Genomic DNA, 12,887 nt, shown 5'->3' with positions numbered 1-12,887 from the left:
ACGAGCAAGCGGGCATCGCATTATGTTTTCTTTTGAGCCTCAGGCATGTCGTTTTGACAGAATAAATAGCTGCATTTTCAGTAATTAGTTTTACTGATATTCAGTGAAACGACAAAACCATGTATTACTCAATAGCTTTCAGTAAAAAATGTAACTGCAGCTAACTTAGAAAATTTGCAGTGTATTATTCGTACACCATTTCATCAACCCGCCCCCCCCCCCCCCCCCCCCCCCCCTCGGTTGATGGATTTGGTGAAGGGGCCCCGTCTACCATAACGCCTAAGGCCTCGGAGAGTCTTGACCCGCCACTGCGTGGCCGCAGTGAAATGCGATGCAAATCTTGTTTTTGCTATGTTTTTTTTATTTTACTGTTACATCTTAACACTAGAACCGCCAGACTTTCCAACCTTACTAAAACCGCCATATGGGACAATTTTGTCCCATTCGTTATGTGTACATATTTAGACATGTTTATTATTTCCTAAGGGTTTCTTGTGGTAAAATAATTAATAAACTCCATAATTAGGTATAATAAATCTTTATAAGACGACGAACCAGTGCTACTAATAAAATTGCGCTAGAGTGTACGGTAGAATGCTTTTATGGACTAGACCAGCTGTGTCAAACTCAATTCATAAGAGGGCCGCAAGTACAGATTTTCAGTGATTCGTGGGCCGCAAAGTTGAGAATAAAAAATATACCTCAATATTCATATAAAATACTGTTTAAAATCATTATTGTTAAACAAATTGACTTTTTGTACTACTCGCTTCAAATCTGGAATAGTTTCTTATTTACAAATTTGCTATGTTTTTTTTATTAAGCACTTTTTTATTTAAAAAAATGTTTAATGTACTTTTAAAGTCATATGCGTTGTTTTCATCCTTATTATTAAAATAGGAAATTTCTCATTACTAGCGTTCTAACACGGCACTTCTGTTAGAAAATATCACTCAACCACACTTTTTCACTGAGGTAGGGGAAGTCTACCAGCCTGTTGCGAATCTTTTTCAAGCCATCCGAGCTATCCACCGCTGGATGAATAACAAAAATATTTGCATGCAATTTTTTGATAGATCAAGAGGAAAATTGTAAAAAAAAACGTGTTTAAACATTATTTTTCGCTAATTTCCAAGTTCGAAGGGGTGGTATATGGTGGTATGGTGGCATTTCTTATTACAAGAACCCATATTTTACGTATAGTTTTGTTAAATTACGATAATTTTATCTGACGAAGATTCGTGGTGTGTGATCCCATAAAGATTGGCAAATCTTGTTTTGCACTTGAAGGGAGATGATTCGCGAATTGAGGTATGGACTGTGTGAGCTAATCTATTAATAAGCTATGTATCGCACAACTTCGGCATTTCAATTATTTTAATTCTTCATCTAAATACTTTAGGCTTAAGCGTAATCATATCATTTTGGTGTAGATTTTTGGGGAGGTTCAAAAGTACATTAATTCTTCTTGCAAAATGTGGGGTACACAAAATTTCAACTTGGCAACAATCATTTTTATTAAAATTGATGGTGGCATGATTATGACAAAAAAAAACAGAAGTGGCTCCAATCGAACATCAATGATGTAACATTATAAGGTTGGAGCCGTGCAAATCGGAGAAATTCGGAGCCGAATGAATCCTTTACTCGGCACTCGGGGGCATTGAGATGATCAAATTCGGTGGGACCGACCGGATCCATTTCTCACTGTAGATTAGCCGCTCCGTGCGACAACCGATGACTCCAACGGTTCCGAATGGCTTTAAACGGTTCTATAGGCTTCGGACGGCACCGAACGGAACTGTTGGTTTGATTTGGCCGGATTCTAAGTTGCTATAGCTAAGATCGAAAATGGTTTTGAGCCATGGATGCGATTCTGACAGTCCATCATTAGTTGTTGCGAAGTTTCCAAGTGTGTGTATCAAGTTATTTTCATTACTTTTTCGTTGGTAGAAGGTAGTCGCAAATCTATTTTTCCATATAGAATGTGCAATCGAGTGTGCACAATACTATGCTAATATTCAGAATTTAATCGAAACATAATACCGACTGAGTTTGCATTCAATTCAATGTTTCTTAAGGGTCTCGATTGTTCTGTACGATTGTGTAGAATAAGTTTATGAGATGTTGTGGGTACATTCATGTTAAATTCGAAAAATATACCATCTAAATGATTGTTCTTCTCTGGAAAATTAAATACACTTCGACAAATAGTAATAACAGTTTTTTGATTTGGAGTGATTTTAGCAATTCTCAAAATATTCTCGCGGGCCGCATTCGAGCATTGACGAGGGCCGCATGCGGCCCGCGGGCCGCCAGTTTGACATACCTGGACTAGACGATTGAATATAGCGAAAACATAAGCACGTAGTAAGCAAGAGTAAAAGCACGTATGTAGTTAAATACTTTCGCGCACTTTTATTGTTCTATTCGTATTGACATGCCTTCCCAAGTGACATTTGCTCGAAATTGTTTTCCCATATCTGCTCGATTAGTACTCGATACGCTTGAAATTGTGGATTTGTGTGTGATCAAGTGTGTTGAAAGCGCCAAGATTTTGTGTGTTCGTAAATTAGACGTTCCTCTATCGATGGACCATGCTGTCGAGGTCATTTTTCTTTCATAGCTATGGTTTTTTGATGAAAAACAAAAGCTAATTTTGTGTGACGTTATTTTACAAAAAATGGATATTATTTATGTATAAAATGGGAACATGGCCGACTATGACGATAGGGAACATCATTTCCGAGGGAATCTAGAAGAAAGTAACGTAAAAGCCGCTTCAGAGTTAATTTTAAAGGACTTTTTCTACATTCCCTTAAACTGGTGCAGTTTAAGGGAAGTTTAAGGCTCCAGTTTAAGGGAATGTGCTCGAATTCCCGATTGCAGAAGCACACCCCTCACTCGTTGACAGCAGGGATGCCAGCCATCACAATTAAATTTGCTTATGGGACAAAAATGTCCCATATGGCGGTTCTAGGATAAAAATGATTTTTTTAAATAACCATATGGAATACAATTATTTTTATCGGCGCATTCGAAAGATCGTTCAAAATAAATAAAAGTCAGAAAATTTCAATGGTTTGTCACGACAGCAAGCGGAATAACACCCCTTTTTCGAGTGCGATGGGACAAAAAAGTCCCATCGGCGGTTCTAATGTTAATTAGGCCATACGACCCGTTGAAGATTCAATACATAATAATAATAATAATAATAATATTGTGGTGTTCGGGGATTCAATAGAAGAGCACAACAATAACCTACTAAAAGTGTTTAATGCTTTGAGAAATCACAATCTCAAAATAGAACCGTCCAAATTAAAATTACTCCACAAAGAAATAACATATTTAAGCCACACTATCAAGGAAACAGGTATTAAACCAACACAAGCAAATGTAAAAACAATTTTAGACATGCACACTCCAAAAACCCTGAAGGAAGTGCGATCGTTTTTAGGAATGATAAATTTTTGTGGTAAATTTATACCAATCGTTTCTGATATTAGAAAGCCTTGAGCTTTCTTGAGAAAGCATGAGCTTTTAAAGAAAAATGCTGAATTCATTTGGGATAAAAATTAAAATTTAAAACGTTAAAAAACCTACTTGTCTCTGAACCAATTCTAGTGCGACCAAATTTTGAAGATTGTTTTGTAATTACAACAGATGCTAGCGATTATGCAAAAGTGGCAAGGGCTGTGGAGAGGACCATACGAAGTGGTTAAAATACCGAGCGACCAAACATGTATAGTAAGGAATGGGAAAAATTAGAGAAAGCACACAACAGATTAAAAAAATTTAAATCATAAAATGAAAATGGGAAAACAAAAAGAGTAGAAATAGGATGAGGAAGATTCTTGGATTCAGATAAGGATTTAGAAACATTAGAATTAGTAGATTAGGAATATGAAATTAAGGAAAACATAAATTGTAGGCTGGCCTAGTTGTAGGATATTCTAGGTAGAGAAAGCTTATTCATAAAAAAAAATAGTTTAGGTAGGAGTAGGATAGACAAGGGTCATAGGTTAGATAAGGATTTAGATACATGATACGGGTCTGAATTTAAGGAAATTATTACTTAGTTGCAGGATAGAGCCAAGATATAGTTAGTTTAGATTTCAATGATAGCTTTAAGCATATAACCACAAATATCCACACGGTATATCCATACAAGCGTATCGATGGAAGCAGCATTAAACAGACACAGGCACAAACGAGATATCGAGTTGAAAAAAAGCGTAGCACACAGCACTAGCACACGAAACAAACGCTATACGGGTTGAGCTAGTGAGGTTGAGCTAAGACGATTGAATGATGAGTTGAATGATAACTTTGCTCCCCCAGTTCTAGAAGGCAGCTTATAGTCAGAACTATGCTCCTAAAATATAAAAAGCCAATGAATTATTAAGTCACACGTATGTTACGTTGTTCGCACGTGAACGCAGCAGCAAAAAGAGCGATGAAAACGACAGCCCAGCACAAAGAGCGTTCTGACGGAAGTCCCTTCTGACGGCCCAGATCTATCATAAAACACATATAGATCACGAGATAACGATAAGAAATTGCTTGCAAAACAAATCGTACTATATAGTTTTCTTGCAAAATAATTTTCGTTAAAAAAAAGTAGAAGGACATGTAACGACCTTGGCCGCTACGATTCGCGTAACGTGTAAATGCGACTGATAATGAAGTGAGAGAGATCGGCGCAGATCGATTGGAGAGAGAGATCGTTGAACGGCGCAGAGAGATCGGAGAATTGAGACGGAAGCGATGGCGGAGAGAAGCGGCACTTCGGTGACGGCTTGCATGTAGTTCGGGTGTGTTCAGAGCGGTTAAATTGTAGCCGGAAAATTAAATGAAATAAATAAAGTTAGTTATAATCATAACATATTAATGTATAGTTGCTTCACTGTGTTGCGCTATGTGACAACAACAGTGTACTCCCTGTAATCGGAGAACTCTTTAATTCAAAAATCGCTCTTATTACGCAGTCCCATTGGCTCTCAAATAAATAAGGGATAACTGTAAAAGATTGTGAATTGCTCCACAAAATAGTTAATCATACAATGTATTTTACGGAATAACACTGCTTTTATTATGGTAAACTGCAAGACCTTAGTTCAATGTATGTTTAACCCTTTGACAGTCACACAATTTTAAGAAAACGCTCAAATCTCGCAATCCCAAACACAATCCCAACCAGAGTCCCAATCCCAATCGCAATCGCAATCGCGATCCCAATCCCAATCGGCATAAAAGCAGAATCCGAATCCGAATCCGAATCAAATTCCAATCGCAATCCCAATCCGAATCGCAATCCCAATCCAAATCGCAATCCCAATCCCTATACCTATTCCAATCCGAATCGCAATCTCAATCACAATCCAATTCCCAATCGAATCGCTAACAAATCCTGATCACAATCAAATCGGTATGGAATCTTTTAAGGATTCAAATCCTAAAAACGAAATACGATTTGATCGAATCTTTCTAGAGATTGAATCTTTGAATCTTCCGAATCCTGAATCTCCTAACACTACTGCAAAGCCGTATCGGAGTATCTATACCTAGACCATACAATGTCGGTGAACCAAAAATGAAGCAACGATAGTATCTCACTGTAGTTCCGAGCCGACATCAAATATTCTGGAAGATCTACCGAGTTGGTCAAGGCAGGATATGTTGCCGATACAGGTGCCTCGGTTTAAAGCTGTTCAGCCGGTCTCTGCTGAGACAGGACAACTTGGTACGTCAGGGCAGAATATGAGGCCGATAAAGATGTCGTTTTCCCCAGCTATCTGAATAGCATGCTAAACAAACCCATAAGATGTGTACGACAGTCGCTACAGTTCGGTATCAACACTGACTGAATCAAAGCAAATTAGCTCAATCTCATCCTTGGAAAAAAATGATCGATTGCATCAATATTTAGAACAAATCATTGTTCCTCCCAGACAGAGCCAAAACGAAATATTGCAATTCAGTCCTCTGCAAAGCAAGCCAGAATTAGTTGCTTTCGACATACAGCTTGCATGTGATGGTGCTTTTAAAGACAATGTATTCAAGTTTATTTTGTAAAAGTAAATGACACGAGACCAAATTACATAATGCATCGGGCAATTGATGTTATTTTTTCGCGGAGCTTATTTGCCAACTGTAGTTGGAAAAAGGGATACCCATCATCGGATGTGAAGACTCGAATTGCGTTCGATGGGATCTGGGCCCGCGGGTTCGAAATAGTAGCACTTTAGGAGGTATGCTGGAAAGGCGTTACGGAGCGCCAGTACCGTAGCAACTGCACGATCTACCAGAGCGGTAGAGATTCGCGCGAGCTCGGTACTGCCCTCATGGTGCTGGGTGCGATGCAGTAGAGAATGATCGGGTGGTGGCCAGTCAACGAACGGTTATGTAGGTATGCAGAATTCGTGGCAGATTCTTAAACCTGAGCATCACAAATGTGCTTAGTCCGCACCGATAACAAGAAGGAGGTCTTCTATACGCAGCTGGAGAGGGAGTACGACCGCTGCCCAAAACATGACGTGAAGGTCGGAGACCTTAATGCTCAGGTCGGACAGGTGGAAGCATATATATATATATATATATGCTTTATGCCCAATCGCTCAGTGTCCACCAACCTAATGTGTTTTTTGTCTTCTCTATATCACTATCTGTCTAGTGGTAAGCAAGTAGACACTATCTATACCGATTTCAAAGCGGCATTTGACAGTATACCTCTATCATTACTTGTTGCTAAGCTTCGAAAACTAGGTTTCGGTGGCTCTATATTGCCGTGGTTCAACTCCTATCTTGAGAATCGTTCATATGCAGTTAAAATCTGTGGCTCTTTCTCTGAATGTTTTCTTAGTTCTTCGGGTGTCCCTCAAGGTAGTGTCCTTAGTCCCTTACTGTTCATTCTCTTCCTCAATGACTGTACTTCGATCCTTCCTCCTAACGGCTTCTTGCTATATGCGGATGACTTTAAAATTTTTCTTCCTGTATCTTCTACAGCTGATTGTCTAGTCCTTCAATCCTGGCTCTGTAAATTCTCTACATGGTGTGCTTCTAACGGTTTAGTCCTGTGTCCTGAAAAATGTTCTGTCTTGTCTTTCTTCCGATCTTCTACAAGTATAACTCATGATTATAGTGTCTGTGATGCCCCTATTCCCCGTGCGTCCTTGTCTAAGGATCTTGGCGTCTTCTTTGACCCGAGTCTTTCTTTCAAGGAGCACACGGACTATGTCATCAACAAGGCCAACAAAAGTCTTGGTTATATTTGTCGCATGTCCACTGAAATTCGTGATCCTTTTTGTCTTAAGTCCCTTTATTGTTGTTGGGTCCGTTCCGTCCTGGAATATGCCTGTGTCATCTGGTCTCCTGTCCAACTATCTCTGCTCCAAAGGATTGAGAGGATCCAGAGACGTTTTACAAGGATCGTATTTCGTAGGTCGTTGGGTCATCACTCTATTCCGCTTCCTTCGTATGACGATAGATGCACTCTATTAGGCCTTGCCAAGTTGGAGCACCGCCTCTCGGTCGCTCAGGCTTCTTTCGTCGCTGGCATATTGCTCAATACGATTGATACTCCTTCACTTCTGTCGCGCTTACATTTGTATGCACCTTGTCGCACCTTACGTTATCGTTTTCGTCTCCAGTTACCTATATGTCGTACACGTTTTGCTCGCAATGAGCCTTTTGTAAGAGCTATGTCGTCTTTTAATAGTACTTCTGATCTGTTCGATTTCAACATATCCTATCCTGTCTACCGATCCCGTCTTCGCTCCTTTTCCGTACCATAAACTCCTTCCAACTCCTTCGTGAATAATTGTATACTATAGTCAGTAAGCACTATTGCTGTAACCCAACGTGGCCGAGCAATTAATAAAATAAAAATAAAATAAAATATAAACCAACGATTGGAAGATTCAGCGTCCACCAACTGACAAACGCAACGGTCTCAGGCTGATAAACTTTGCCTCCTCCAAGCACATGAGCATCCGCAGCACCTTCTTCCAGCATGGACACCGCCATAGCTACACCTAGAGACACCCGAGGGGTGTGGTCATGTAAATCGATGAGGTTCGAAACCGTCAACGGCGAAACGGTCACCGGTTTTGAACAGCATCTTTCGAATGCGTTTCGAAAGATTGCGCTTGCGTTCCGAAACGCACTTTGACCCGATAACCTCGTGTCCCCACGTCAGGTTATCGATACGTCATGTGGGAGCGTGCGTGAGAGAGAATTTTGTGCGTAAATTCTCGCTCAGCATCCTGGGGAATCGGCTATCGTGGGCTTCGTGCGATCGATCAGCGGATCGATCGATTCATTCGTATACGTGTAGTTGAGTGGAATAAATGGTATTATTATAACGTTTTAAAGACATTCCACGTCCTAGCATTCATTCGATTCATTCGTATACGTGTAGTTGAGTGGAATAAATGGTATTGTTCCCAGCACGTCAGGGCAATTAACCCGTAACGGTGCTCTCGTCGAAGCGAGGACGATTGGAAGCAACTCTGATCCTTTCGATCCCTAGGCCAACCAAATAAATAAGGCTTATTTCATTGGCTGTGAGAAGTTCAATTTATTGCTCATTTTTAATTCGCGAGCCCTTCTCGCAACGCGTGCTATTGTAGCGATGCGTAATTTACACTTACGTGAGAAGGCCGGCCTAACATTTTTCCTTACTTCCTAAACTAACTTAGTTTCCTAATTAAATAATTAAACCTAAAATTCTACCTTACTAATCCTTAAATAATTATATGACCCAGCTTCTATTCTTGCTATGCTATGCTACATAATACGATTCATTTCTTGCTATTAATTAATCCAAATTAATCCTAACGCTCCTACGCTTATCCCTTATTACTTCCTATGCTCTCTATTGTCGCTTACTTCCGTAAGCAAGATAGGATACGCTTACGCGCGCATCTCGGGCATTGCTCTTCCGAAAAGAGCAATTCGAGAGCGGCGCGCCGTTGAACCGATCCTAGCCGTTCGCTCATTCCTAGCTTGCCCTCTCCTTCTAACATGCCATTAGGCCACGTTTAGCCTCTCTCTCTCATCCTAGCCTCCTGAGAGTGGCACATCGTTAGACCAGAGGAGTCAAACTAGTAGGGGGTGGCGAACCACTACCGGGCTAGTACAAATATTATATTTTCGTCAGCGACAGGTATTATTATAACGTTTTAAAGACATTCCACGTCCTAGTGTTTTTTATCCTTTTTTTGCGACTTCATGAGACAACAGGGTGATTCAAAGTCCCAAATCGACCACGTTCTGATTGACGGAAGGCATCTCGGATATTATCGACGTTAAAACGTATAGAGGCGTAAACGTCGACTCGGACCATTTCCTGGTCATGGTCATGCTCGAGGAAGCGCTTCCGGCCGACAACAACATCGCCGCAATGCCCATGGCAGGCCACTGGCGTATGGTGGAACGAGCCATCAGCACTGCAGCCCAACACAAGATCGGCCGCTTACCACTTAGGGAGAAAAAGGAATGATTCGACGAAGAGTGCAGACGAGCACTATCCGAGAAGAACGCAGCGCGCGCCCGCAAGCTACGGCATGAAAAACGTCAGAACGTGGAGATCTACAGACTACAGAGTTCGTTCGGTGAGTCATTTTGAAGAATCAGTCATCAGTGAAAGGTGGAAGTGCTACTACGAAGGACATCTAAATGAAGCAGAGGCAGGAGAGACTGGCGCAAGTGGCAAAACAAGGTAACCACCACAGCACAGCAATAATAACAGCGACAGCATCGACGCAGATGACGAGGTGCCCCCGCCATCTCTGGATGAGATTGCCAGCGCCATCAAGCAGCTTAAGTGCAATAAGTCTGCTGGCAGTGATGGACTGGGATGGAGAGCTCTTCAAGATGGGGCCGGAGAGGCTTACCGTCGATATGCATCGGCTGATCGGGAAAGTCTGGGAACAGGAGGAACTACCGGAGGAGTGGAAGCTGGGTGTCATTCACCCAGTCTACAAAAAAATAATTTCCGAACTATCACAGTCCTGAATGCTGCCTTCAAGTTCCTGCCCCAGCTCCTGTTCTGCAGACTTACGCACCTTGCTACTAATTTTGTCGGCAGCTACCAAACTGGGTTTGTTGGAGGCAAATCTATCACCGACCAAATTTTCACTCTACGGCAGATCCTCCAGCAATGCCGAGAGCGCCAGATACCTACGCACCACCTGTTCATCGACTTCGTGGCGGCTTACGGCACCATAGACCGGAAGGAGCTATGGAACATCATGCATCGATACCACTTCCCTGGGAAGTTGATCCGGTTGTTAGAGGCCATCATGAACCGAATCTTACAGGGGTCTGAGGTAAGATGATTGACTCTCCTGTCTGCTCTTCAACATCGCCCGGGAAGGTGTCTAGCCCCGCGTTTCGAATTACAACGAAATCCATGGCACGATCCTCTACCTGTCTCTCCAATTTCTTGGCTTCGCGGATGACATCGGCATCATTGGCAGGATAATAGCATAGTTGTGGGAGGCGTACACCTGACTCAAACGCGAAGCAGCAAGAATTGGATTGAGAATCATTGCGACGAAGACGAAGTACCTGCTTGCCGGTGACTCAGACCATTTGGGATGACGGCGACAATATCAAGGTAGTAAAGGAGTTTTGCTATCTTGAGACGGTCGTTACTTCGAATAACGACATCAGCATTCACTAACGTTCTCCTGCCACCTGAAATTTCTACAAATTCTCCAAAAGCACAGCAATAGAATACCGCTTCAACTAGTTGTTCGTACAACCGCCCCGTACAGTGCAGCAAAAGTATAACAAAACGTGATGTGGACCTAATTCATACTAAACTAGACTATATTTTAGACGAAATCCATGATAGACGTGAACGTTCTGAACGAGGTAGCTCAAATGTGTTTAACTTTGAGCCCATAAAGGATGTGGCCACATTAAACGAATTTGAAAGACAGCTGGAGGAGACTAACGGGGCATATAGAGATGAAATATTTAAAACACTGCATAGTTCGATTAAAAAAGGGAATTCTACATATCAAATCCATCAAGCAATCGACTAATTGCTTAATAGTACATTTGGTACTGAAATCACTTGATCCGGTAGAGCTAATGAGAGCGAGAAAAATTGCTTGTTCAACCTATACTAATATTAAAAATTTGTTTGTTGATATTGCTGGCACAATGTTCCAACAACCAACGGAACGGAAGTTTGAAGTAATGGAATGTATACAAACTTTCCGATTCTGTTGTAATAGCTACTAACTTACACTTAATATTTTGAGGGAAAAACTCATCGATGAAAATGATGATAACGCATTCATGTTACCCTTCGATAACCCCCAGGACAATCGCATGGCAATCGGATTGAACGCGCAACATTTTCCGCAGTCCGCAGTGTAGCGTTTTCTTCGCGCCAACTTTGCCTGTATTTTCAATGAGCCAAGCGATTTTACCCTCCTACACGCATTGCATCCTAAAGCACGCTTGTCGCGGCAACGTTCACCACATACACACCCACATCTCCACACTCAGGGTACGACATCTTCCCTGTTGCTGTTCCGGACTCAGACAAAATTTGTATTTCTACACTTAGTGTTCAAAAAAGTAGTAGCTCTTAGGATCTGAATTTACAAACAAATATCAAAATGCTATGTTCTGCTAATGATATTGCACTAAATTTAATTGCACTACGTTAAGTATTTTAATAACTTTCGTAACCTGGTTTGGAACCTTTGAAGTCTTTTGATTTGACCTTTGTTGCCAAGAAACAAAATGGATGAGCAGAAGTCAAAGTGTGGCGAGATCAATGATTTGTAGAGATGAACTTTCCCAAAAAAATCGAGATCCTTCGCCAATCTACTTATCACTCCACACTTCTTTGCCACTTTAGCGATGACCCAGTCAATGTGAGCGTGGAACTTCAACCTGTCGTCTAGGATAACTCCCAGGTATTTAGCCTGTCTAACTCTTTCGATTAGTTACGAATTTATTACGATCGATGGAGGTTCTTCCAATACACCCGCAGACATCACCATGTAACAAGTCTTGTTAATGTTTAATGCCAGCTTTTTGTACTTCAGCCATCGATCCAGAGCGTTTAAATCGATATTCATCAGAGACTCTGCTTGCTTGATTTCTTTGTGCGAGGTGAACAAAACAGTATCGTCGGCAAAAAGATTGATCTCACAAGCCTTCAAAACCTGTTTCATGTCATTGATGTACATGATAAACAAAATTGGTCCAAGAACACTACCTTGCGGAACACCAAGGGTGTTTTCTATAGGCTCTGATACAGAGCTACCAAATAAAGTTCTCTGAGTTCTTTCTTTTAAATAACTTTCGAACCAACTGAGCTCCCTCCCCACAATACCAAAACGCCTTAAGGTAGAAAGCAACAATGGCCTAGATATTGTTTCAAATGCCCGTTTTAGATCCAAGAAAACAGCAACTATCGATTCCTTCTTATCCATCAACACCTTCCACCTCGCTAGTACAAGATTCAAAGCAGTCTCACAAGAGTGTCCTTGCCGATATCCTGATTGCTCTCGGATCAACAGCTCGTTTCTGTTCAGAAACTGAACCAATTGCTCCTTAACTACTGTCTCCAGCACCTTTTCGAGCACATGCAACATGTTTATGGGGCGAAAATCTTCCGCATTGGCAGCTCCGTTCACTTTAGGAATAGGTATAATCAATGATTCTTTCCATGATTTCGGGAAACATCCCCTCTCTAGTGATTGATTAATCACCATAAGAAGGTCCTCTCCGATCACATGATAGCAATCCTGTATGGTTGTTGAACTTACATTCCCTATACCTGCCGTTTTTGTCAGGTTGAAACAAATGGTTTTTAGTTTTTCAAGAGTAATTTTCTGATGTCTGAAATGGCATCG

General features: G+C 41.2%; 1 protein-coding gene across 1 annotated transcript in view; it reads left to right on the top strand.

The window, feature by feature from the left end:
- The window catches only part of LOC125908377 (bromodomain-containing protein DDB_G0280777-like), a 39,877-nt gene extending 30,375 nt beyond the window's left edge, over positions 1 to 9,502 (top strand). The window contains 1 exon segment of the mRNA XM_049611101.1: positions 9,322 to 9,502. Within this exon segment, the coding sequence (XP_049467058.1) occupies positions 9,322 to 9,502 (181 nt within the window).
- The last annotated feature ends 3,385 nt before the right edge of the window (positions 9,503 to 12,887 follow it).

Source organism: Anopheles coluzzii, chromosome 2 (genome assembly GCF_943734685.1).
Source record: "Anopheles coluzzii chromosome 2, AcolN3, whole genome shotgun sequence".
In the NCBI taxonomy this organism is placed as follows: domain Eukaryota; kingdom Metazoa; phylum Arthropoda; class Insecta; order Diptera; family Culicidae; genus Anopheles; species Anopheles coluzzii.
Note: the sequence above shows the minus strand (reverse complement) of the source record. Positions and strands in the feature narration are given on the sequence as shown.